The following is a 27610-nucleotide window of genomic DNA, read 5'->3' on the forward strand; positions in this document are numbered from 1 at the left end:
GACTCCGTGTTTCGTCAGTTTGACCTCCACTTGTCCAACCTCGTGCCAACCGGCCACCTTCTGCTGTCTTCCGCCGCCATGTTGAACGAACAAGAGAAAGTACGCACACAAGAGGATCCTGGAGACGCGGAGGATGATGTGCAAATGTTTTGTTACGGGCCGCTCGCCGGGTCGATATCAACGCTTGGGTAAGATGCACTTCAAGTGCGTATTGAGACACATTAGAAAGTAGTTTGTAGAAAGTATAAATAGTGTACCGATAAAAAATTGAATCGGAGAGGGAAAACCCGATGGGGTCGTTTACCTAACTTCTGCGCAGCGATCGCAACGAAAATTAGTAGGGAACAATTTGAATGCTTCATCGTGGAAGTCGAAAGTGGACGAAGTAGCTGTTTCATTGTATCTAAGGTCAAATGTTTCTTTGAAGCCCGTTTTCCACTAAAATTCCATACAATTCAACTGGTGCTCGGTGTGTTCCTTCGTTACAAACCGAAAACATTCGAACATTTCGTACGTTCAAGATATTTCTTCTTTCTAGATTCAATCCTCGTAACCACGCACTTGAGGGCTTCCCCTAAAAATTGAAATTTCCCGGAACATTCCAGTTCCGACCATCCATCGGCTGTCCGAAGGGTACCATGTTTCCATCAACTGGTCAGTCCGCCATTTGCACTCAGTTTCCCGTCCCCAATCTCCGTCGGGATGTACGTAGCCCGGCATAAGACCGAATTTGCATGCAAAGGGAAATCGCGAAGACGTAGCGGAGAGTCCGGAGGCGTTCCGCAGTGGAATCGCGCGGCGGCCAAGGGGGTGAGGAATCTTTATCATTGTTCCAGTTGGATCATTCGGAGGTAATCAGAGGAATCGTGTCCCGCCGTGTTTTACGATCCATTCGTCCGTCGCGATTGTCCGAGTTCTCAAATTGGCCGGCACGAACTTTGTACCGTAGAAAGATAGAGAGAGACAGAGAGAGAGAGAGAGAGAGAGAGTTTCTTTCGAGGTATGCAACGGGTTACTTAGGCCAAGACTACGCGAGCTTTTTACACGTGGCACGGTACACGTCGCGTTTTCTCCGCTGAAGTAAGAATTGCATATTTCAACGTAACTGCAGAGGAATCACTCGATGGCTCGGAATATGAGTTTAATTCACTCAGTCGGTTCTCACCTTTCTTACGATGATAATTTACCGTTCATCAATAAGGTTACGCGTGACTAATGAAAACCATGAACAAAATACACAGCAGAACTCCTGTGCCGTTCTATACATCGAGTCTCCCTGCAATACACGAGCGTTCAATACATAGTGTTCCACACTCGTGAACTTAGTTGAATTAACGCGTTGACTGCCATGGTGGTCGCCGGTGACCAGTGTTTCCAAATTGCATGAAAACAATTACAATAAGAAAATCGATAATCAAAATATTTAGTAATACAAGAAGCTAGATAATATGTGTAATACCAAAACATTAATAATTATTAATACTATTTCCCTCTATCATAAAGGAATTAATCTTACTATAACAAAACGCTCGAGATTCTTGTGGCAGTCAACGCGTTAAAATATACAGTTCTCGGTTCAACAAAAGCTAATCAAACCGTCGCTTAGTTCAGTCAAAATTGAGTATTATTTTCCTGCGATCAACTGTCGATTACTGCGGTAAGAGCCTATTGCAGTAACAGAGCAACAAAGCGCTTCTATCTCAAAGATAGGATAAGAGAACTTTACATCTTTGTCTCTGAAAATCCCATCACTGCGGCGTCGCAACAAGATCGCGTCGCCCGTCTGCATAGGCTCCGAAACGGTCGGGTAGTTCTGGTCTTATTCCGCTCCGCGAGAGAGCTGCGCCGCGGAAAGAGAGAAGAGATCGGAGCAGGCTTTTGTTCGTGAAAATGTCCTCGAATTTCCTTCTGTGTATCATCGACGCGGCGCAATAATCTTGTTCCGCGGGTAGTCCGCGACTCGCATGACGAGCCATCGTCTTTTGAGGAATCTCACCCTCTGCCAGCCAGGCTTGCGCGCACATAGTTTTTCAACGCCGCGTCCCGGCGCCGGCTCGATATTCACTTCACGCCGAGGTGTATTCCGATATTCCATGCAATTGAAAGCCGGCAGAGTTTTGCATTTTGATTATGGAGCACACTCGCTCGCTCGCTCCACGGTTTTCCATTTTGCAGGTGGACGAGCTATTTTAACGCGGACGGCATTAGGCGGAGATTTGGATCTCGGAGATGGAGATCTTCGCAAATGGAGCTGACGCTTCCTTCTCTCGGCTAATAAATCCTTGCCACGGACGTTTTCTCGCGCTTGAAAATTGATAATGACCACGGGACACACGACGCACTCGGGGCGACGCCTCTGTTCTCTTTCTAAATAGTTTCTAGGTCTTCCGGCGGCGATCGTTCGTTAAATTCGAATACCGTGATGATGTCGAAACAATAAATATGTGAACGTGCAAATTTATTTGGTGGCTGTCTTTTCATTGTTGTTGATTTCTATGGCGTTGAGTCTTTTTTACGCTGATCGTTTGTATACGTTTGATGCTTGGGTAAAATTGTCTATTATTGGAGCGTCATGGCGTAATGGGGTAACTGGAAGTGTGTTATGAGGTGCGGAGGAAATGAGAATTATCTGAACACTGGTTTTAAAGATGGTAAATAAATAGTGTACGTTGATGAGAAAGTGAAGAAGAACCAGTCATGGAACATCTGTGAATCTATATTTATGCAAATTCAGGAGTATTATTTTTAAATAAACGAGCAAGTATGTTAATGTTTAGGGTGTTAGGTTGATTCGAGTTTCTAAACAGTTTATAACATTATGTTTATCTATACGTAAGTGTACTGTGAACGCAAATAACCGATTAAGTTAATTAGGAGACCGTAATCGGTAAATGTTTTAGAAAGTAGGCGAGTTTATCTTACAATGTTTTGAGATATTATTTAGAAATCAGTTTAGACGTACGTATCGGTGTTTTTCTTGTAAAGGTCGATTATGTCCTTTTGCACGATTACCACTGAACGAGATTCTGTACATGTGATTTTATCGACAAGAGATTGATGATATCTCAATGGTTGATTGATCGATCCGAGAAGCTTAAACTTTCCGAGAAACAAAAGATTCTTTTTTTAGTAATAAAAATGCCATTTCAGTGGTTTCAGAATGGCTGCCAAGTTAATTATGTACGTAGTATCTGTCGCTTTCTACTATGTACTGCCAGCTTCTCACAGAATCCTCGTGACCCAATTGTATCCGCTGCTGTCTGTCACGTATTTTACATTTCCGGGTACCACATTACCGGGAAACATTTAAATATCGTACAGATCCTTTTTCCTTCAATATTCCTTTAATTGATCCATTCCGGAATTAGAGACACTGGGATAAATACATTGTTAACCAAAGTTTCGAATCATTTGCTAATTATAATCTCAATAATTTCGCGAAGATATCTTGTGTTAAATTTTCTTGTAATTTATTTCAATGAATTCTCATTAAACCGAACATCTCCATTCTATAGAATAATTTCAAGCTTCTTATCGATGATGTATATACTCGCATAATTTCAATAAAAGTGTGAAATCGTATATTTCGAAAACGTGCTACGATCTACAACAGATACGGATCAGAAGACACCGAGCGCACACGAGTATTCATTAAAAAGTGAAAAATCGCGATGTAACGAGTTGCTGAACTCGTGTTCACATTTTGTTTTAGAGCCGTGTTTCGCACATCGACACTGCTCTTTGTGCGCAGCAATCCGCGTTTTAAAAAATTCCTTGGATTCTCGTAAATTCCTGGACAAAGAGACAACCGCGTCTTTCCCAGAGAAGCCATAGTCGACCAAGAGGAAACATTTGCTGTCATGTTGCGGGTAACGTATATAAGCGCAAGATGCCACAAAGGCGTACATAGATGCAAACTCGGCTGATCGATAGGACACACGGAGAAAGACTGAAAAGATACCGTTAGCCCTTGCGTTACTCACCGAACTGCTCCCAATTGCTTCAAAATTTAGCACGTTGGTTGCCACTGTAGTCATCGATGACCAGAGCATCCAAATTGCTTCAGAATAATTACAATAAGAAGATTGTTGTCGAATAAAAATATCTGTAACACAAGTATCTAGATAATAATGGAATATAAGTACTGTGTTGTCACATTATCAATAATTATTTCTAACACCATTTGCCTTTGTCATGAAAGAATAATTATTACCATACGAATCACTCGAAATTCAAGTAGCAGTGAATGCGTTAAAATTTTATATATAACACTAAACGTACCGTGATCGGTCAAATGATCGGTTTAAAAATTTTGTGGAAAATTCTGCGTTTCCTTCCGTTCATTGAACTTTCTATGAATTTTCGCCTTTACTTTTGTCTTTTTCCACTAAGTCACGTTTATTGTGTAACTCGTTCGCCTTTAATTTGTGACCGCTCATGTGATTGGTTATGGTAGGATTAAATAAATTTTCATTTCGCAATATAAATGAAACGCGCAATTCACACCTAACTATCTGATTTCCCGCACGGGAGTGAAATCCTCGCATAAACTCGCTCCGCGGAGATTCAGCGCTTCATTGTGCAACTTTGTACCATAATCATGCGCAACACTATGAAACAATTGATTGTAATTGCTGTCCGTGAACAGGCGATCGATGAGATGAGTAGAATGAGCCGTATATTCTCGGAGCCATAAAGTCCGTGGCGTTTATATTTGTTTTTACGAGCCGTAATGGCGAATCGTTCATAGATGTTTCTGCAATTCTGAAACCGCTTGTATGCGCGCGCGATCATAAACCACGCGATCGAATCCTCCGAGAGTAAATTTTTATAGCTCGTCAAAGAGCTACCCATAACTCGCGCGCGTTAACGATGTACGAGCCAAATTCTGAGCAAATTAGTTCATTGACTAATTTGGTCGTGCAGGTAAATAAACGCAACGGTGATCCGTCGCACCGAGCGGTCGCCGAAAAGGTATGACGATCGACGAGGAAAACATGATGAAAGTGAAAGCGTGTACTTTCCTATTCACAGGACTTTGATAATGCACCGGCAATAAATCATCTGCACGAAAGCGTACACTGCCATTACACTGTTCAGCGGTTACTGCATTGCGTTAATGAAATCTCTGCTGGAACGAATCTCGGAACTCGCTGTGTTGCGCTCGACAGGATTCTTTTGAGACATTCTAGTGCGATTTCGATATCAAGGTTAAGGACACCGAATGGTTCTAGTAGAAATTCAAATCCTCGAGGATGGAGGACATTTGTTCCGATAAGGGTCCATTGGCGATTCATTTTATAATGGAATTTTAAATTCGAACGAAAGTACGATCCACGTAACATTAGAATCCTATCGAACCTTTTCGAGTACGAAGAATACATTACGTCGTAACGATCAGGGAAGGAAACAATGAAGTGCTTACAAAAGTCTCTATGTCGACATCATCGGTAGAATGTTACCTTAACTTTGTCAAGAATTAATTTCTAATAAAATATCTAATTCCAGATCGTTCTATGAATATCTAACGTTATCGCTACAAGATTGCGCAATTTTTCCCACAAAACGCTGAACCTTCGTGAACGAGCGCTTTAAATATTCTTAAAAGCTCTTCCCATAAGAAACTGAGAGTGTCTCGAAGCCTTAAATACTAGAAAAGAAGAAAACCACATATCGATCTCTCGTCATTAGAACAATGAAATGATCCATTCGCAGCTTTCGATTTTATATATGAAACATTCGAAGCCGCAACGGCATTCGACCGCAAATGGTTAACAATAGCATCCAAAATCGCGGATAAGAGTTGCAGATGATCGCGGTCGATTACGGGAAGGTAAAAATTTGGGAAACGCGGTGAAATTGCTGCGCACGCGATACAGTCGTTACGCGTATCGCAATATTGTTCATCGCGCCGAAAGGAAATTCGAAGGGAAAGCTTCCTGATTCGCTCGCGTCGTTTCGCCACTCGTCGCGCGTGATATGTTGCTTTTGAATCCTCTCCAAAAGTAGATTTCAGCGGATTTTCGAATCCGGCCGGGCGTCGCTTATACATCCACTTTCAATTTATTGCGGTTTAAAAGTAGGTACCGTGGCCGAACGATCGGGGCGTTATTCGAAAATCCGGCCAGCAGCCCGGTTTCCGAGGGAGCTCAAGAGCGACACATCACGTTGGCTGCGCCCGGGGACCGGAAATGCATGGTACTCTTGGCGAACGGCTCGTTTCATCCGGCGTCGCGTGCATCTTTAATCGATCCACCGTTCAACGTTTTCACAGTGTTTCGTTCTCGCGGGCACCGAGATGCTGTAGGTTACATTTACATACAACGAACGTAAATTCCCTTTAACCGCGCGCTTTTTCGTATAGCCATTTTAAGCGAAGATACAACGGCGTTTTGTTAAAACCCTGCCGCCTTTCGCCACATTTCTTCGTTAGCGTACCCTTTTTCCCCGTCTTTTTCTTCCATTCTCTTCCTTTTTTTTCTTCTTCTATTCGCGCCAATTTTCGCTTACACCGGCTTTTAATGAGATAATACGGAACAGAACGCCTGGCTGTAACATCGTTACTGGCGACGAGCGAATATATTGAAACCAAAATCTTACACGTGCCTGGGTTATGTAAATTTCAACTTGTGTTTCTGTGGTTTTTAAGCGTCTCGTAAACTGTTTGTCTGTCGAGTGTATCTATAAGATTTGTTGGATCTTCAAGTAGGTAGTTACAGGGGTCTGTGCAAATTGAATTCGAAGTGTATCAATTATCCTACAAGGGTTCTTTAAATTAACTGTAGCATTAAACTGTTCTTATCTTTTCTAACCGAAGCAATACGTGACATCTCTGTCAGTTTAATAATTCAAGTCCTTTGACTTAGATACCGAAACGGAAAAATTTGAGCTTCTTGTTGTGAGATTCCGGTAATAAAAGTTTGACGGAATACTAACAGAAACACTGCAAGCCCATTGTGCAAGAAGAATCGCCCTATGAAAGATTTCAACTTTCTTCTTTGTATTCGCGAAACGGAACGAGGTAGCTATAGGACTCGTGTTTCGTGGAATATCCAATGATCGCAGGATCGCGGGATCCATGAAACGTTCAGCGGAGAAATTCATTATCAATTGAATGAGCGAAAGCCTTGCGAGGCTGCGGCTCGCTCACCGTCGGAATATTTAAGGGGGGACACCACTTCGAGACGTCTTAAGCATATGTAAACTTCAGAAATTTTTCTGTTGGTAACTCTTAACTGAAAACTTCGGATTCCTTCTGGCCGTAACTGTAACCTTCTGCTTCATATTTATACATTTCCTAAGCCAATGCTATTGTCTAGCTTCGGAACCCCTTTTCGTGGGATTCGCGAGAAACATGCATTAGTAGCGGTCCAGATCGCAAACAACTGAAACATCCGGAGACAAAAAAATGTTTGTGGATTATATAGATAGAAATCCGTCGAATAGATATTCCTCGGCGGCCGATAAGACGTTTAGATGTCGGGAAAGCGAAATCGCAGCGGGATAAACGATGGGGCGTAGGTTGATACAGTTTCCTGTCGTTTGTCTGTTCAATCGCCGGACGTTTTTGACAAAATCTCGCTCCGCCCGTGGCCCGGAAACGCGGACTGGCTTCCGCATCTCCGAGTCCCGACGACGTTTAGATAAATAGACGAGAATCCGGGAAGGGGGAGCACGCGAGAGCAATAGTTCGGCGAGGATAAGCTGGATGCGAAATGGCTTCGCTATAACAGGAAAAATTCAAGTGCCGCGCGCGCGTGTGTGTGTTCGTATAACAATCCGTGTGCAAGTGTGCAGGATATTCTAGAACTACTGGCACTGACGATGAAACCAGGAAAAACGTATTATCTTTCCCATTATCGAGAAATGAAAGATCGATCCATAAATAATCTAGCGCGGTTTCATGAAAATCCTTGTTCAATAGGAAACGGACAATTTATTTTCGTAGGCGGATTGACGTATGCTTCCTTGTTGTAAATTCGATGGTACGTCATAGTCAAGTTTCGAGTGTTACGTGGCGATGATTTGATTTCCAGTTTTTTCCACTTTTCAAGTCTGATAGCGTTTAATCGTAAATATTCATACGGTGAAAGTGAAGATAAGCTCGGTGGCTTTTCGCTCGTCGCAGACGTTCCTGCGAGATGATTGGTAATATTGTGTACTTCACTGAAGAAAGGATTGTTAACTGATCTTTATTAAGTTACAAGTCAGTATTTTCAGCATTGTTGGAAATAGTAGGATATTCTTAATAGGATTTAATCATTTATTCGTAGTCAAGGCTTTTCCGTATGATTCTTTTATGAATATTTTACGTGACGCTTATTGGTACACCTATCTTGCATCGTATCTTAAAAGTAACCACGTAATTTTTTTCATTACGAAATATCTGGCTTGAATGGATTATTAAAATGATAAGACATGCTTGAATTTAAAATAGTCTCCTTTCTCTTTCGTCCACAACGAAAGTGGTAGAGGAAAAATAAAGAATGTTGTTCCATAATTTGATACGTTGGCCTTCAATTTTATTACAGGTAAAACGGGAATCCGACAAGATACCGCAATATATCGTATAATCGACGAGTTCGACCACAAAAGAAGAATTTCTACTTTTACACGAAATGTTTAGGTCGCGTTTTCTAGTGCACACCGGTGTTGCGGTATTACGTGTGAACTTTTGAGAGAGGCAATGCAACTTTCTACGTGATCTTCGCGGAACGAAAGTGTTACCTTGAAATTGCATTAATTATATAAAGACACGGCTGCCCCTAGCGTGCCAGCCATATAAGATCTTAACTAGTTTGCCGCAAGTAACTACATAATAGATACTAAATTACGATCGGAACTAGCCGCACGGAAGATGTCTTACGTGCAGTGTATCTGGAAGATCCGCGTTGCACTAAGTATTTCCGTATTTTGGACTTCAGGCATTTACATTCGCTAAGGTAACACGAGAGCCCTGTATAAAACAAATAAATAACGCCGAAGAAACTCGGCGGTACACGGGACGGTTTACAGAATAAATTATTCCCGTAACATCCGCGGAATCGATTAAAGTTCATGAAATTCCCGAAAACACGGCGTAAGCACGGCAAAGCCGCACTTTAATCGCGTATAAACAAATGAACAGAAGAAAAACAATTCCGGCGAACGCAAACACGCGAAGCTGCAGTGTACACTTCATTTCGCGGATTCCGAAACGCAAACGGACGAAGCTCAAGCTCGCGGGACAATGTAACAAAATAGAAAACAAACGTTCCGGGGAGGGGAAAAAAAGCCCCCGTCCTACGCGGGGGTTCAAAACCCGCTGACCCGATTAGAGGAGGAGATTGCGCTCGTATTTTATCGGAGCGAGAAAATACATAAATGTATTTCACGGTCGACATACCTCGCGCGCGGTGGCCGTGTTAATGGCGGACCGCCGAAGTCACGTAACCCGAAACGGAAAAACGAACAAAAAAATCGGGTAAAGAGAGTACAGAATGGGGCAGAATGGAGAAGGTGAAAATATCGGGAGGGAAAAAACGGGAAGAAAAGCGACAAGAGAATAAGGGTTGGGGGGGAATGAAACGCGGCGCTATCAAGTGCCTATTTATTCGCGCCCTCCCGTGTCTTTTTACCGATTTGAGTGAGCCGGTTGAATTTATAGCCACAATTCCGTGCCGGGTCCTTGTATACGGCGCGCCGGGTAACCTCCGTGGGCCGAGAGGACGGACGCGCGAGAAAGGCTCGGGGGAACGAGATTACCGGAGATCAAGGGGGAAGGAATAAGAAAGGAGTAGGAGGTGGAACACGTCGCCGGGGAGAGTGACTCTCTTTTCCTCCCTGTTCCAGAGAGACAGGCTTCTCTGGCCCACCACCTAGAAATCCACGGGATTACCCGTAGCCACCACCTCCCTCCACCGTTTTCTGGCCGAGCGGTGCGCCCTGATGGGCTCCCGGCCTGCTTAACAATGCCTCGAACGCCGCGAGATTAGGGGCCACTTTATAAACGTGGGACCGCGCTGCGGCCCGACGCGATACGTTTTCGACGGGTTACCGGGCGCACGCGTTTTCCCGTTCTGCACCAGGCAACGGCGGCTCAACCGGTCTCGAATAAACGGCCCGGCATCCGGCTGACAGCGCGGGTGAGTAGAGAGAACACCGCCATACCAGGCTCGACGGTCCTCGATATTACCGCAGCGGTGTGTGCCTCGCGGTGACATCGGCGCAGACAAGATGTATCGATTACTGATACTTAAGCACCCCGATGAGACGAACGGACGGCAACCGACCTAGCCCAGACACGCTGATCGTTACGCGAAAGCGTCTGCTTCGGTTCGTGATTCTGCTCTTATAATTAGACACTCCAGGACTTTGTGGTATTTTCGGGGAATGTTGCTACTTCGACGGGGATGCTCGATGAATTTGAGTTCGCCTTTGGACGGGGGGTTGGAAGGGTCTTTCGGGGCGGCGTTCAGCTTTGAACTGTAAATTGGGAATGGAACGTTTGTATAATCCGTGATTGGAACTGTCGTATTGTTTTAAAGGGGAATTTTTGTTTCTTCTTTTATTAATTGTATTTGGATCCGCTGTTCGCGATACTCGTTGTACGAAGGATTTTGTGGCATTTTCCGGGAATGTTGGTATTTTTACGGGGATGTTCGCTGAATTTGGTGTTGCCTTTGAATGGGGGTTTCGAAAGGTTTTGTGTTGTTATTGAATGTTATTTTTACACTGAAAATGAAAAATTCCTTCAATTTGTGATTGGAATGAATCCTTTTCAGAGAAATTGCGGAAATTTGATTTGTTCGTTATTCATTCTGTTTGTTGTTGGTAGAAAGTTATTTAAGTGGAAATGAAATTTATTGTGCGGTGTGCTACAGGAAAACGATGAGTTTTTAGTGGTTGTCGGGTGAATTTCGTTTTGATTTCTTTTACAGTTCAAATGTCATTGTGAAATGTCACTAGATTATTCGATATGAACCGCTATGCGTGAGTGCGACCGGATAATCAGGAGTAATTTCGTTGATCGATGCGTAATTAGGGCGTCGATGAGAATGAGAATATTCAAAGTGGGAAACTTTCCCGTGACTGAAACTTTCATGCACTCTAAGGTATTGGATTTTATAACAAGACAGCTTGTTTCGATTTTTTCGCTCTTTCGTTCATTCGGTTTTTTATTCTTTTAGCAACTCGTTCTTTTTGCTCCATGGATAAATTGCATTAGCTCGGATGTTACCGGTTGTCAGGTTTGAGCCTTCACTTTTGTTATTTGATTAAAATGTTCCCTGCCGTGTGTGTACTGTGTATTTTCGGCGCTCGCTGAATTTGATCTCCATATATGAAGTTTTTCTTGTCAAGGGACTGCGCACTGCAAAATAATTTACAGAGTAAACATTTTAACAAAATTGAACATTTTAATATCATGTTTCATTCATACTTCTGTTAATTCGTAAAAATACGGATTCTCGTAGAAACCTACAAATGAAATCCGAATTCTTTCTTGTGCACTTTGCCTAATTACACCTTAGAAGAAATATCCATTGCACGTTCATTAACGATATAAACGCTATTCTAAACACATAACATTCACAATTAATTACTAAATTTTCCAAGAAATCTTATTCCACTGTTTCCGAAAAACTCGTGACGATATCTCCGACAAAAGAGACTATCGAATAGAATTTTCATGAAAAATCTTCATTTGAAATCTCACCTGAAGTTCGTCAGGTGAACGACGCAGGATGACGCAACGGAGAATTGATCGCCCTTAACAGGCATTTAATTGTGTATCGTCGTTACATAATTGTCCGAGAGCGGCCCTGTAAACTACACCGTACACCGCGCGTCGAAAATACAGTAACGTCTTTGGTAATTATCGATAATCGATAGATGATGCGCTCCATTACGGTGTACCTACCGAATTACACGTATGTATAGCTTGTTAATTCGAGGCAGCTAATACTGCGGCTTCGTAGGAGTATTTGATAAGGTAATGTATAGCTATTAACGTTGAATAAATGATCGGATATTAAAGGGACGCCTAACTGTCGATTAATCAAACGGTACAACCAGATAATGAATAAACCAGTACGCCGACTGGTCCGGATCGAGTTTGTAGTTCGATTGTCGGTGATGTTCGGCCGCACAGCGGCCGACTGACGCGGATAGTGTAAACGAAGTTTGGACAAGATGGAATATTTGATAAACCGAAGAGTGAAGAAATTCCGCGGGCAAAACAGTCCGCAACAAGAACCATTACGTTCAAACTCGAGTTAATGAAGTACAGCGTCCCGGTCGGGAATGGGCAACAATTCATCGCACTTAAAAGTATTAGAAACTCCGGTAATTGAAAGCGACAGTAGCGGGCAACAATCTTGTTTTACAATCGCCGGGTATTCCCTGTAGTTTGCTTCCCGAGCTTCTGCCACGATGAACTAGTTAGGCTGCGAATTCACTTATCAACGTCGATACGTGGACTAATATTAAACGTATATTTGTGCATTCTGATCAGAAACTCGCTAATTGGATCTGAAATCAAGCGCCAGGAATCGCGCCGACTGGATTCTAGGGCGAGCGAACTGCCGTAAGATCTGCCCCAACGTTGCCACGGGAAATTTTTGCGAATTTCATTACACGTAATCGTGTCGCTTTATATTTTAACATACGTACACCTCAATGCAATGTTTTATCAGTTGTTTCACCGAACGTGTCTATACTTCTATATTTCAAAATGACAGCTTTTTGATCGAGTTTTGCATAACTGTTTCAATTGCGAAATCTGTGAAACGTAAATCGAAAATATGGAACAAAATTTTCTCGATTAGGAGCATACGTTTCAGAGTTACATTTAGGTTCGTGTCACGCGAACACGCGCAGTTCACACGAGATTCATTCTATACGCGGGAGTAAGAAAAATATACACAATGGAATGTTGCATCGAACGCACCGCTCCCGAGGAAATTGAGTTTGAACGTTTTCTGTCAGCAATTAGTCAAACGCAAGAGTGCTCGGAGCACTTTCGAATTAGATTTCCCGCGAATGGTAACTTCAAACGAACAAATTTGGTTCCACGTTTTTCAACTTATTTTTCCATGTAAAATAACTTCCTGTCGATTAAACCATCCATATTTGGCCGAGTGATTCGAGTGGACGTGTGTAAAGTTTCATTCTCAATTTCTCCCAAAAGGGACGACTGAACTGCACCAAATTTGTTCCATGTTTTTGACTTACTTTTTCATTCAAAATCACCGGTTAGAGAATACTCCATACATTCGGACGAACGAGGATCCTTTAAACGTCCATAGATCACGAATTCTCTGTTCCGTGACTATTTCACGATCGATTCAAATTATTCTGTAATATTAATACTCGAGGAACATTTGTACGTTTGTTTAGTACCTTCTCAAAATTCCAACGTCGAATAGCCGTATAAATAGAAGCGTTACGCGGATTGCAAATACGATTCGGAGCACGATAAAACGGCTACGCGAAATGTTTAGATAGAATCAATAAACTTTAATCAATTTTATGAATGGTCTGTTAGCCAGCGATTGTAATCTTCCCTTGCGAGCGTGCGCGGAGCTTTCGGAAATGAAATCTTCGGCGCAACGAATTTTGATTTCTGCGGCTGGCTCGTTGGTATTGCTCCGCTACTCCATTTTCCGCGCGCCGGCAAACACTCGAAACAGAATTGGATCAGCGGGATCTCGCAACGGTTCCCGCTGGAACGTTTGTTACCCCGTTCGATTCATTTGACGAACGAAAAAATTCATTAAAACGTTTACGCCGGGAACACGTGTTCTCAAAGTATTTCGTTCGTTTTTCCTGAGTATCGGCCAGCGGAAAGTGCGCGGAAAGAAACTCGGGCTACGACATTTTCGTCCATCGTCCGCCGGGAAAGCAAAGTTTAAAATTCCCTTTAAATTCCATTAAACTTCGACGGGGCGAAGTCCATTCGGTCTGATCGCGCGCAATAAGGACGAAAGTGTTTCCTCTCCGTCCACGTTCATCGAAGATTAACAAACCGCCCGATCAAATGATCTGTATCGAGCGATCCCCGCCGCTCAAAAGTGTCCTCTTAAGAATGTTTGTCCAGCGAAAGTGGATTCGAGCTGCGTTTCCACGCGGCTCGGTAAAAATCTTGCGGAGTTATTCTCTGTTTGCTCGTGTCTCCCGCACCGCCGCGACGCGACGTTAGACCGCGAAAGTCGATCGCGACATGCCTCTCCCCGCATCGCAGTCGGAAAAAGAATCGAGCAACTTCATCCGACTTTCAAAGTGCACTGTTAATTTTCCACTTTCCCTTGATGCCCGCTTCTTCTCTTTGGTTTGACGCCGGTTAAATGTAGGGTTTTCCGAGCAAAGTGTCGGAATTTTTCAACAAAACGAATTGAAAGCAATTGGAGATAGACATAAGAGAAACTTGATTTCATTATGAAGCCTGTCTAACGGAATTCTTTGGATGAATTTTTTCTTTGATTTTAATTTTTCATACGCTCGCTGCGTAATTCGAGCTTTTCTTCACGACTAACTTGATTAGAAATTCTATCAGGTGGATATGGAAAATTTCATTGGTTACGAAAGTTATTAAAAATTCATGTAATCGTCTGTGTGTTAAGGATCATTCGATGGGAGAAGAAAACACTCGCGCACAACTGACTCTGCTTCGAGTGTTATTATTAGACTGCGGATGTTTGTGGAAGTATCTATGCTCGTAGCGTACCTGGTTGTACAATGAAAACTAGAGCCTGGAGACCTTTCGAATACTGGTTAATGAATTTGACATGAAATTACTGGTTCACCAGAGCTGTGCAATTTCTTCTTCTTTCAGACGCTTTTACCTTAACTCGTTTTACATACTTTAAATAGTTAGAATAGGTATGTTGAATATTTCAACAGGAATGTAACTTTCTATATAATTATGATCTAATGTGCTCGGATGTGTATTAACTTAATCGCTTGTCCTATAATAACGTGTCTGGCTTGCGGTGAAGATTTGAAAGAAAATAGAGTAGAGACATAAAGTGTGTCTAGAATTTTCCGTTATTATTTTTGTTTATTATCAATTATTAATGACAAAGCAGTTGTATCAATCACAGTTGAGAAATAAATCACAGGCCAACGGGTTGATATAACGGTATAATAGCGTACAAGAAAAAACACAGATAAAAACAGTATAGTAATTTGAAGCAGGAAATAAATGCAAATGATGTTTCCTCGTACTTGCGTAATAATCGATTCTTGAATATTTAAGTTCTCGTAATTTCCGAGTATTATCGGTGACACTTCGGAACTGTAGTTTATGTCCGTGTTACCCAGGAACTACGAAACTTTATACGAACGTAGACTTTCCCGGATTAATTCAGAAAAATATGTGAATTAAACAAGAAATTATTTTCTCTACGAGGCAGTGCTGATACTCTACATCACTAATGAGCAACTCGCCGACCGCGAGCTGCATGTGGACCACCGGTTACATACGGGAATACGGAAATAAAAAATTTCGTCCGTTAAATTAACGTTAACAAAACATTCCATTAAGAAATTGAATTTTTTCACGGTTTTAATCATGGCCATCCGCGCGGATTATTAAGCATTCAATTTCAGCTCGTTGGAACGAATTTTGTTGGTTCTTACCGTACACGGTCAAGAATATTAATAATTCCTCGTTACACAATGCGTTCGAGTAATTACTAGCCAGCATTTTCCTCGTAAATATCGAACGTATCGACGAAACGAAAAGAGCTGGGAGTTTCGCCGTTTCGTTGCGAGCAGTCCGTTGTTTTTGTTCGACGAACAAGATTTGTATTGATCATATAAAAATATAAAAACTTACCACTCCCCCGTTTGTCCGTATGTTTACCGTTTACGAGAAAAACGCCGGGCTATTAAGTGCACGAGCTCTCCCTACATAATCAAAAACAATCCGGCCGACCTATAAAAAACATTGGATATTTGAGGCTGAAAAGTAATTCGCGCACGCCGGTAGATAAAACTATTCCCGTTAAACGTACGAGTCACTTTAGCTGTTCGAACTCCGATCCGCGGCTTTCAAACAATCCGTACACCATAAACTATAATTTGCTTCGCCGGACGATACCATGCGTCGTTCCAGTCCCCATGAGACACGAGCGAGGGATAATGGAAGAATGAAATATTCAACGGTGTCTTTACTTTCGCAAGCCAAATATTGCGGTTCGACGGTCCGATCGGTTTTTAGACAAACCGAAACGTCGGGGACGGTTAACGAGCGGTCGCGTGCGATTTTTATTTCAACGAGCACATCGAGGGCATTTTCAAGCGTAAAACGGAGTCGAATTCCTCGGAATGTCGATTCCGGCCGCAACTCCCATTACGGCACCGCGGTTACACAAATCGCGAAGGCGTCATTAACAGATGAACGTAATTACAGAGCCTCACTGGCGGCGTTGTTTCATATTATCCGGGGTCCGACCCATTGTTTTTGGATTTCGCGGTAGCATCGTCGAGCTGTCAAATTAACTGATCCAATTTTCTCATATAAATTGCGAAAGTGCCATTTTCGTTTTTGTAGATTTGTATTTTTCCGTATATGTGAGTGAATCGGTTTTTTTAAATGACTTCTTGGGAAGATATTCGTGTCCTTTCGGTGATCGTAGAAGACATCCAGAAAGGGCCATTTCCAGTTATGATAATAATAAATTAGTAAGCAGTGATGATGAATTAAATATGAAAGATTGAAGTTATTTTTAACGAATTCAGTGTTTAGGTTTTTCGTGGAACAATTTGAGTACTGATGTGTACAATATATTCATTTGTATTATCTATTAGGTTGACTTTTACGCTTGAGAATGTCCTAAGTGTCGTTTTCTTGTTTGCTTCGTCCGTGCGCGTCAAAAATTCATCGAGGGCTGGTCTTTTGAGACTTATTCAACTCTCAGACTGCGAATAACGGCAATTTATACAAGTATGTATGTAAGCGGTAATCTAGAAGCGTAAAGCACTTATTCTAATCCGAATCATTAATAGGTACACATCAAAGTCTCGAGTGTTCCCGCGAGTTGCTACTCGTTATTTACTGTCATATCGTGACACATTACGTAAGCACTTACCTTCTACTAACAAATCAAAAGCCTGTTACAGCGTGTTACACCTTTTTTCAAATACTCTCTGCGGCGCATCGCTCGTGACAAATTTACACGTTGAGTGCCGGCCGTACCATTTTTGGTAAATGCAATCCGAAGCGGCGGAACGAGAATGAATGTTATCAAAATATATAAAAATCAGAAAAGAGTCAAACATAATATAATATTTTATACGAAAAATCAATACACCTTTTAAGCAAAATGTAACTGAAATTTACGGCAGCGCGGAACGTGTTAAATTTTCCTGCCGTGAATAACAATTCGTTCAACAAATACGAGGAAAAAACTTTTCCAACAAAACTTTACATTGAAAACAGCTATGAAACAGAAGTTAGCACGTAATTAGCAACGAATTACGATACTGTAAAAACTGCAACGCTGTTTTATTCATACATAGCGAAATTATAAGGATTTACGTATAACATTCAGCTTTATGTAATGCATTAATATATATATTAAGAAAATAGCTTCATTTTTTGATTTACCTATATCTCGTCGCATTAGTTTAGTACAATGCCATCCGATCAGAAAACGTCGAATATTTCCAGTGAAAAACTTCCGAGTGCAAAGGGTTATATTCCTTATGAAAAGGTATTCGAGTAGTTAGATGTAAAGTCGATTACTTTAGGAGTCGCAGTTTCTTTGGCAAACGCCCATTTGCTCGAAAGGCAGTGTCTCCGTGCAAAAAATAGCCGCCGGGACACGCGAGTGTCCGTGTTACTGCCAGTAGGCGCGGCTTCCACGCGCGTTCTCGAGCGATTGGGAAGCGTTCGCGCGTTAAGGAAGTTCTGAAAGCAAACAAAATCCCCGATCCGCTGCGGGCTCTCGTCATCCGATTTACTCGGCTGGACGTTTGTGCTTTCTAAACAAGGTACGGAAACGTAGTTATCTTAACCGTCGAACGGAAGACGGAAGAATGACGGCGTAATGTTGCTGGAGAAACGATACGCTGAGAATTACACTGAGAATTTGCTCGGCAAGTATGTTCCGCGATGCAGCGGAGCCCGGGTATCGAATTTTGTACGATTGAGAAAAGATGCTTCCAAAAATGTCGCTCAAAGGATGTCGTTCATGTCGGATGTCGATGGAATTCCTCGACGAATCGTGTAACGAACGTTGATAGATGAACGGTACGCTCAGGAAGCTCGACTTTCTGCGTACAACTAGAAACAGCGGATCGTTCTAATCAGTTCGACGGTACATTATATAAAATCGGACGGGTTTCGTCGGTCTATGAATCCTCTTGCTACAGCGATGATGAATAATACAGCGTAGCCTGGCTTAGCGAAACCATTACGCCTCGGATTAGTGTCAGCTATCTTCATCGCGTGTTTTCTTATGCCTCTCGCGTCTCTGACTGCTCTCCCGAATCTCATCCCATCAGTATATCTAAAACGGTACCTTCGCCGGGCTCATACTTTAGCGATCCCGATTCCACCGCGCCGATACGTACGCCGATATGTCCCTCATATTCTATCTCCACCCGAGGAATGAAAGAGGAGCAAAACTTCTATACCACGGAGTCCCATAAAATGCTCCGAACAGTTACAAATGGACAAAGAATTCAATTAAATCACCGCCACCTTTACATTCCGATCACTTTATTCGTCTCATAAAACGCGCGAAGGCAGCGGTTTAACGATCGAACTCGAAATTTTGAATTCTCCTGCGCCCCCCGAAAGAATTCCGATAACGGAACTGTTATCCATTCGAATTCCTCGCAGTCACGGATCGAGACGTCGCCGATTCAACGCGCCGCTCGTCGCGCTGCGCGAATTATCGCAGAAATGAGCGATACGACACCGGCTCGACGGAACGTGCGGCAGGGAATGCGAGTAGACGGTGGGCCGACTGAATGATCCGCCATTTGATGGTCCATGATCCGTGCGAGACGCCGGGAGCTACGTGGCCACGGATCGGCGCACAGATTTTTATGATCCGGCATAGGAAACGATAAGGAAATTGCCATCGTGACGAAAGACGGCGGTTTTACGAGCGGCGGATCGTCAGGCTCGGTTTGATGCCAAACGCGCGCGGGCACGTGCACTGCACCGTAAATCACGGCTCGCCGGGTTTCGAAAGACGCCCGCTTGTCCGCGGGAGAACGCGCGCGGGAAAATCGCGCCACCGATTAATGAGGAAAGCGATTAGTGGCGAGCCACGCGCGCCTTTTTTCCCCGCTTGCCGACGCGGAACACGTTTCCATCGATCAAACCGAATTGATCGCTTCCCCGTAGACACTGTAATTTGGCTACAATGTTACCTTTCCTTCCGGAGAACTGTTGCGGCGAGAACTGCGAGCATCCAATACCGCGTGCGACCTGGCAGTAAGAGGCCGCAGGAAATGACCGACGCGCGATTAAAACTTTTACGGCTCAATAGAAGTTGATTGATCGACTAACGATATAATATACGGCAATTGGGACGTGGACGTTTATTTTCTGCCGCGTGTACTCCTCCTGTCAGCTGATCTCTGCTTTACATCATGAACGCGTCTCGCGGAAGACGCAGAGCCTACTAATCACTGTGATCGGACTGGTGTGAATTCGAATAGTATAAAGACGGTATTGACGTGTACGGTTCATTAACTTCAATTAAGTTAACGATAGATCAGCCCATTTGCACGGACTGTGGAATCCTTGGTAAATCGTCCGGGAGAAACGATCATTTTCTCCACGCTTGGCGCGGCTCGATCAGATGAAAGTGTATTTTATGACTCGTTACGGATATATTTTAGACACGCTGTATGCGCTATTTTATTCATAAGTTCGGGCTAATTTAACGCAAGGTATATGCGCCACTGCTTCAGTCTTTCTCCCGTTTCGTAAAAATTTAATCGGTTAAATATAATCGCATTCTACACGGCAATGCACTTACGAAGTAATTTCTCAATTGTTCATGAATGTGTTCGCACTAATTGAATAGGATCAAATAATATGCGATTAATGTACGACTATAGAAACGTTCTCTAAAAGCTCCATACTGTATACATATACATAGACAAAATATCGAGATGGAACCAGGTCGAAGATGTCCGACCGACTTACAAAGCAACGAATAATAACGTTCGTCGTTCGTTCGAATATTACGCAGTTTCCCGAATCATAATTCGACCTGTATCGATAGGTATTGAGACCGAGCATCGGTTAAGGAAAAGGAAATTTTCCATATATCAGAGAACGGCTCAGGCTGGAGTACAATCGGTGGCCCGGGAACCTCGCAGATGCCGAGCATGCAGTTTTATGTCCCGATCAGATGCAGCGTCGGTCCAAGGAGTTTGCATGTACGTCATTCCCGTTATTGAATTATTAATATGAAGTCGGACATCTGGTCGGGCCATATTTCGGTCGCGTTTCGCCGAGCGAACTCGCGCGGCTAATAAGATTTCCCCGTGGCGCGACCGGTGCCGACCGATCCGCTCACGGAAAGTCGATAGACCGTGGGAGCGAGAAAGAATTTCGGGAATCCCCGTCTAATCCCGTGAAACCGAGATTCACGGTGCTCCCGGGCCGCGACTCGAACGCATTAAACTTTTGATCGAATTTTGCGGCGTCGAAGACACGCGCAAGAATATTGGACACCTCCTCCGACTACTTACGCTCGACGGCCACTCTCCCCCTTCGATCCGCCGCGTTTTGTCCGCCATCTTCGGGCGCCCGTGAATTTGTTCGGCTGCGATTCAACCTGTTTGTCGACTGCGCTCGGGAGCGGCTCGCGATAAATCTAGCGATGCGAGAGATTAGAGATGCGAAATTCGAGCGGAGCCAGAACTCGTGTTACCGGATCGAGTTAAGGGTTCGATTGTTAACACAGCCTGCGCTGTTTGATACTTCGAGTTTCCGCTTACGCTCCGGCAGCTGATCAAACAGTCCAATTGTAATTGTTCGTCGATAGGATACCGCACGGCGCCGCGGCGTTCAGGTCTTTTCCTGGTGTCTTCTTTTTCCCTCGTTTCTCGCGGTCCGCGTTGTAGCGGACACACGGGGGGCCCGAGTTTTTAATTGAACCGGATCCGCTGAGTTACGGTCACCTTTTTAGGGGAATTTGTGGAATTTTGTTCGTTTTTCCAGGAGTTCGCTGCGAATGTACACTTAAATTTTTTACGAGTGTTTTCATGCACCTTCGATAATGTAAAAGCGTTTTTACGGCGGGTGCTTCAATCAATGATCGATCCTAAAATTCGCGAATATCGGGTCCGCTTCGCCGAGCACGCGTGCGCGCACGGCGGGTATGCGATATTTCTACGCTCGGTTTTTTTCTGTAACAACAAAAACGATTTTTTGGACTGTGAAGGGACAATATGAATTTTGGAGCACTACGCTGTACAGGGGAAGAATGTTTATTAACAGTGTAAATGGTGAAATTTATATATTGTTGAATGGCACGATCGAATATTTAGCAGCGAAACATCGCAGCAGAGGGAATTTACGGTATTTTCATAACTACTGAATGTTTGTCTGTAAATATTGCGTTATTACCAGACGGAAATAACAGTGTGACGCCATTGGAAATTGGTTGGTCTTTAATGCTATGTAGAGCGGAACGAATACAAGGAGACATTCTAAAAATGTTATTAACCATCTGAGATATGCGGAAATAGATTTACATGAATCAGTAAATCTTTGTAACAATCTATTGGGAGAGAATGCTAAACGATTACCGTTACCAACTGGCAACATGCAAATACTTTCTGCAGATGTAAACAGATTTCACCGTGGATAGCTTATTTATTTGTATATTTCATTTATTTAAAACTCTGTAGAAAGTTGTCCGACATCTTGATTTATTTCTCAAACACGCAGTAAATCAATGTCGAAATGTGTTGTGTCTATTGCATTGTTTTATTTCTCGAAATTATATAAAAAGCAGTCTGTCCTCATGGTACTGACATCTTACAAACAAACAGTGAATAAATATCCAACAATACTCTGTCTATAGAGGGAAAAGATTTTTTCAGCAGATACCAGACTATAACTCAAAAACAAGGTCATATCGACCTGCATATTTATATGAATCCCTTTCATCGCGTTTGTACACCGAATTCAGCCCCACAGTACGTCGCACAACGTAGTATGGAATAGTCAGTTAACGGTTGCAACAGATTTCTTTCTGTCAAATTTCATACTACTCGACTCAAGATTCATAGACTAGTTTGTTCTGATCACATTCGAATGAATCATTTCATTTAACACTAGGTTCACGGACATTTACTGTACAGTTTGCTCCATCGCTCTTGGAAACATTGATATTCGTTCATTCGAATCTTTCAAATTGGAGGTTTAAAAGTAGGCGTAATTGCATGAATCGAAATCGATCCAAACGTTTACCGTATAATGTTTATCAAATGCAATACCAGCCGAACTGACTCGTTCCGTAAATCTAATGTTAATTGATCTCTGTATCGAGTGAGGTCAACTGACATAGACGATTTTCTGATTAGGAAAGAAGTATATAGTAACACTGTGAAAATGTACTGCTCGACGCTGACACAGTATGAGGAGCAGAAGAAACCTGATCAAAATCTGGAGAAGGACGTGGTACCACTTCCGATAGGGAGGGAACAAACCCGAGTTAGCCAGCCGATAATATGGCGGAATGTGATTGCTATCGCAGTGCTTCATTTCCTGGCCGTCTACAGTTTCGTGACCCGTTATTCGGAAGGGACGCTGTGGATCTGGATATTTAGTAAGTGCACGTGAAATGTTTTTACTTTAATACTTGAAAGATTTTACTATCCGTTTTCCATTTACAAGCAAGGTGAATCCGTAACCTGGAAAACTCCGCTGAAAATAATATGAAATCGTTAAAGGGTGAATTTTCGTAAATGCTTTTGGTTTTTCGTAAATTTTTGACTTTTCAGCAGTTCCTTTATTCAACGTCTATAACAAATGAACAGCGAATATTTCTGTATTTTTGAAGCATGAGATAAAAGTTTGAATAGAATTCCATTCGTTTCCATAGTTTTTTTAGGCTGCCCAAAATATGAACATTCCATGATTTGAAAACTGAAATTTCATAGTTTTAGAAGTTAAATAAAAGAGGCGTAGATGTAGAAATTCGCGGTTTGCTAATGCTCTCTAAGAATACATTATCCTACTAATGGTGTATTTAAATTGTTATGTTGAACATCAAGCCTCGTGCGTGGGCACTAGTGTGTGCAACGCTGGAATGAAGAATTCAGCGCCGCGCGGCTAAAATAAACTGATCTTACAATGCTTTGCTCTCTCCGCGGAGCCGAGAGAAGTACACTTGAATTTCTGAGATATTTTTCAGCAATGTGGAAGCTCGGCGAAAAAATGACGTCCGTTTCAGAAATACCCGAGCTGCCGCGGATTCAGCTTGACCTGTTGAGGATCGGATCGTTGAGAATCTTTTTCACTGTTTTTATATCGAATCTTTTTACATGAAGCCATAGCGTACGGGCTCACCGCCGGTTTTGGAGTGACGGCAGGGATGCATCGATTGTGGGCACACAGAAGTTACTCGGCCAAGACACCACTGCGGATCGTTTTGGCATGTTTGTATTGCATGATGGGACAGGTTAGTATACAACAGAATCGGGCAAAATGTAATCTGATTAAAACTAATGATTCAAATATAACCTTCATTCGATTGCAAGTTGCAGTTTGCGATTACTAATTAGAGCCCGTCGTAACGAGTTCGTTTGCAATTGGAAATTGCTGATAATTACGAACTATAAAACACGATGTTTTATCGAAACAACGGTTAACGTTCGAATTATCCCCGGTCGTACGTAATCAAATTACATTTTGGTCGACTATGGTTTACGGTGTTTCTGAAGGAAGTTTCGTTTCGAGCGAAACGAAAGAATATTTGATTGAATCGTTGCGTTTCGTTCGATTAGACGCACTTCTACAAATGGTTACGGGACCACAGAACGCATCACAAGTATTCGGAAACGGCCGCGGATCCGCATGACGCGACACGAGGCTTCTTTTTCTCGCACATAGGCTGGCTAATGATGAAACGGCACCCGGCAGTCAAGGAATACGGCAGTAAAATCGACATGAGCGATATCCTCGCTGATCCAGTAATCACGTTCTTCGACAAGTAAGAGATTTTCCCTTTAACTACTTCACACTTTCATTCAGAAAGTTGAACGCACTGGCGGCTCGCGTCCGAGTGACTTTTTTATCATGCGGAATGAAAGGAAGAGAGTGCCTCGCGTAGATACGCAGTGGCTTAATAATTACTGATGTGTTTTTAGATAGCGTTACAATTAATCTTATTCACCGGCGCAACGTTAATGCCTAGTTCTGCTGATTCTAAGATAGAGGATACTTCATGCTACGGTGCTCGTGCATTTATTCGTGGAAACATTGTGTTCTTTCAGGGGATTCTAGCTATTTTTCTTTCCCTCCTTTTCATTAATTCAATGGGCTTAGAGAAGAGTTCGTGTATTATTAATGGCGGGCTGTAACGTACAAGATGTGGTTTTTGGTACGCTGAAATTTTGATTCACGTTGAATTCGGAATGTAATTCGTGCAACAAAACGTGCAAAACCATCGATTTAAATATATTTTCAGAAGTCGTACCATTTCGTACGGTTTCAACTATTATACACGCAGGATATTTATGTAATTTCGTTTCGTGTTGGATTCAAAATACAATTGATTCCAACGGACTGCAGGAAATATTCAGTTCGCCCCAACGAGAGAACACAAAGGGCTGGACTGTAAAGCGAGAGTATTAGTTGAGAACAACAAGTATTACGAGCACCATTAATTTGGAAACCATGTTCAAATTAGTAGAACGCCGTTGTGTAGTACTTGATCTACTAGGAATTCTCAATTTTGATCCGCTTAATATCAATTAAAATAAATAAATGTAATTTGAATTTTCTTGCTTTCAATACTACTTGTTAGAGTAGTTTAATAAAGAAACGACTGCAAACAGTGTTGTCAGAAAAAACTATATACACGAGATTCGAGATATTAGCCATTAAGCTTATATCCACAAAGTCCATTGCAGCAACTCGTAACCTACCTTCCAAGAGCTCAATAATGAAATATTAAAATGGAAAAAGATTTTTGTTCTCTCTAAACAGCTACCACAAGTTTTACCCTTAGAACTCGAATGTCTTTTCGCTAGAAACATTCAACATTTTCTGATCAGACACAGACGACATCTCTTGAAGCTAAGCTAACAAAAAATTACACATACATTAAGGAACAAAGATACTTTATACAGATTTCATTATTACGTATAAAGCTTTATAATTTTATTGTATCAAACAAAATGGCGACTGAGGGTTGTTTCTCAATGACAAAGGGTTAATACATTACACAAAATTGAATACTAAACGTAAAACATCGGAATTCCCATGTAATGAAATAAACAACGACTAAGGGTTGTTTCTCAATGACAAAGGGTTAATAAATTATACAAAATTGAATGCTGAATGCCAAACCTCAGAATTCATATGCGATGAAGTAAACGACGACAAAGGCTCGCGTTCAGATCGTAAAGAGTAAATACGTTACACAAAATCGAATGCTAAACGTGAAACTTCAGAATTCTTATGTAATGAAATAAACGACGACAGAGGCTCGCCCCTCGAGTGTAAAGGGTTAAGCTCAGATGTCCCGAAGGTGGAACACTACCAACCGAAATGTTCGCAGGTACTACGAGATAATAATGATCTGGCTGGCTTTCGTCTTCCCGACGCTGCTCCCGGTGTACCTCTGGGGCGAGATGTGGTACGTAAGCTTCCACGCGACAGTGATCCGCTACGTCTTTTCGCTGCACGCCACGTTCGCCGTCAACAGTTTCGCTCACATGTGGGGGAACCGGCCGTACAACAGGCGAGTACCGTCGCGGCGGTGAAGCGCGTGCCGTTTCTGGCTAGCCGACCGTGACCGAAGTTAATTAAAACTTTCGATGCTCGCTCGTTTTCCGTGACCGGCTTACTTCTAACAACACGCGTTTTTCTATTCTGTTCCGGCCACAGGAAGGTCAAGCCCACGGAAAACGCGGTGGTGTCCTTCTTCGCGCACGGCGAGGGCTGGCACAATTATCATCATTCGTTCCCGTGGGACTACAAGGCGGCGGAGTTAGGCTCGTCCTGGCTGAACACCACCACAGGCTTCATCGAATTAATGGAGCGCGTAGGACTCGCGTACGATCTGAAGACGCCGAGCAAAGAGCTCGTCGAGCGGACCGCGCAGAAAAAAGGCGACGGGACCGACAGCCTTTGGGGCCATCGCAGGCACTGAAAACGCCCGTGCGAGATTTACGCTCGGACATACCGATCCGCGCTATTTTTCCTTGTCCCTGTGTACACCGGTACGACGGTCGGATGTGTTCTAGGCAACAGTTCAATCTTACGTTTTTTATTATCCAGACCTCTGGGCATTATTCGAATTGTTTGGAATGGATTCTTAACGTTAGACGGAATAGACGAATGAACCCTTGTTATCGGAACGCTTCGCTCGGACGATGATTGCTCGCTATTTGAATGGCAAATTCGAGTGGCTTGTTTATTTGGGCAATTTGTCTTTGTTTGTTTGAATTTGCCGATCAGTTCCGACGGACATGTACACACAGTGTAAGTACCTCGAGTAACGAACGAATATTTGTTCGAATAGATTTTTATTGTATCGACCAATACCCTTGTTCTTTCTCTGTATATTTCAATAGAATTTTGCTTATCACTGTTATCCTTCGTGTCGCGCGGCGAGTTTCACGTTTGCTTCACGAATGTAGTTTATAAGTTTATTTTATATAATAAATGTTCTTTAGAGTAGCGAGCAGCATCTAATTTGTCACTCATGGAACCTTAGAATTAAGAAACAGCTCCGCTGAATACCAAGGTAACGCGAGGAACAATTCCGGCGATCGAATCGTTACTCACTGGAACCGGGGAATATTTCCGCAGGCTCCCGTTTCCGCGGACTGATCCCCGCGGGAAGAAAAATTCAACGGACATTCGATTCTTCGGTGAAGGGTGTAATTGAGTCGGTAAAATCCGCGGCGGAGCAATTATGAAAAAAGACGGGAGGGGAAACTGCCGATACTAGCTCGAGGAGTAACGATTGTCCATGCTTCATCGGTAGAAAACCGATAAAAAGGTAATTAACTTATCACGGGAAGCTGTTGGAAGTTAAATTATATTTCGCCCGGCCGACCCGTAAAAACGGAGTCGATTCAATAACTCGTATTTCATTTGTACCCTTCCCCTTTCCGCCCCTTCGCGTCTGTGCGCCGTACATATGCATATATAGTCCCGTTTAACGTCCTGTCCGTTTAACCTAAATGCGGCTGGGATTCGAATATGGCGGATCGGATCCCGCGGAAAGGTTCACGGGGACGATTTTTAGCCCGTCGATCGTTTAATCCGCCGGCGATTATCGTCGGAGGGTCGGAACGACGACCGCGTTCTAAATAATTTAGACCCGTTTCCGCGCGGTTTGGCTCGGTTCTCGCGACGGCCTATCTTGCCGTGAATTTTCATCGGCGAATCGTTATTGCCTCCCTTCCTAAT

The 27610-nt window shown here is 42.9% G+C and overlaps 2 protein-coding genes across 5 annotated transcripts in view; one reads left to right on the top strand and one right to left on the bottom strand.

Annotated features, from left to right (window-relative positions):
• Window positions 1–26769, top strand: LOC116423836 (acyl-CoA Delta-9 desaturase). The gene is made up of 6 exons (XM_031969482.2): window positions 1–188; window positions 22546–22790; window positions 23515–23645; window positions 23971–24176; window positions 25749–25935; window positions 26082–26769. Exons 1-6 carry the CDS (start codon window positions 79–81, stop codon window positions 26340–26342), a joined length of 1140 nt encoding a protein of 379 aa, XP_031825342.2. The 5' UTR covers window positions 1–78; the 3' UTR covers window positions 26343–26769.
• Window positions 1–27610, bottom strand: part of Fstl5 (follistatin-like 5) — a 103091-nt gene that overhangs the window by 68693 nt on the left and 6788 nt on the right. For 2 of the 4 annotated variants that reach the window (XM_076368045.1, XM_076368046.1), the window contains exon 2: window positions 3984–4105. The exons of the other annotated variants lie outside the window; for them this stretch is intronic. In XM_076368045.1, coding sequence (XP_076224160.1) covers window positions 3984–4052 — 69 coding nt within the window. In that variant the 5' untranslated portion in view covers window positions 4053–4105. The remainder of the gene's footprint in view (window positions 1–3983; window positions 4106–27610) is intronic. 4 annotated transcript variants of the gene reach the window in all.

Source organism: Nomia melanderi, chromosome 5 (genome assembly GCF_051020985.1).
Source record: "Nomia melanderi isolate GNS246 chromosome 5, iyNomMela1, whole genome shotgun sequence".
Taxonomy (NCBI): Eukaryota; Metazoa; Arthropoda; class Insecta; order Hymenoptera; family Halictidae; genus Nomia; species Nomia melanderi.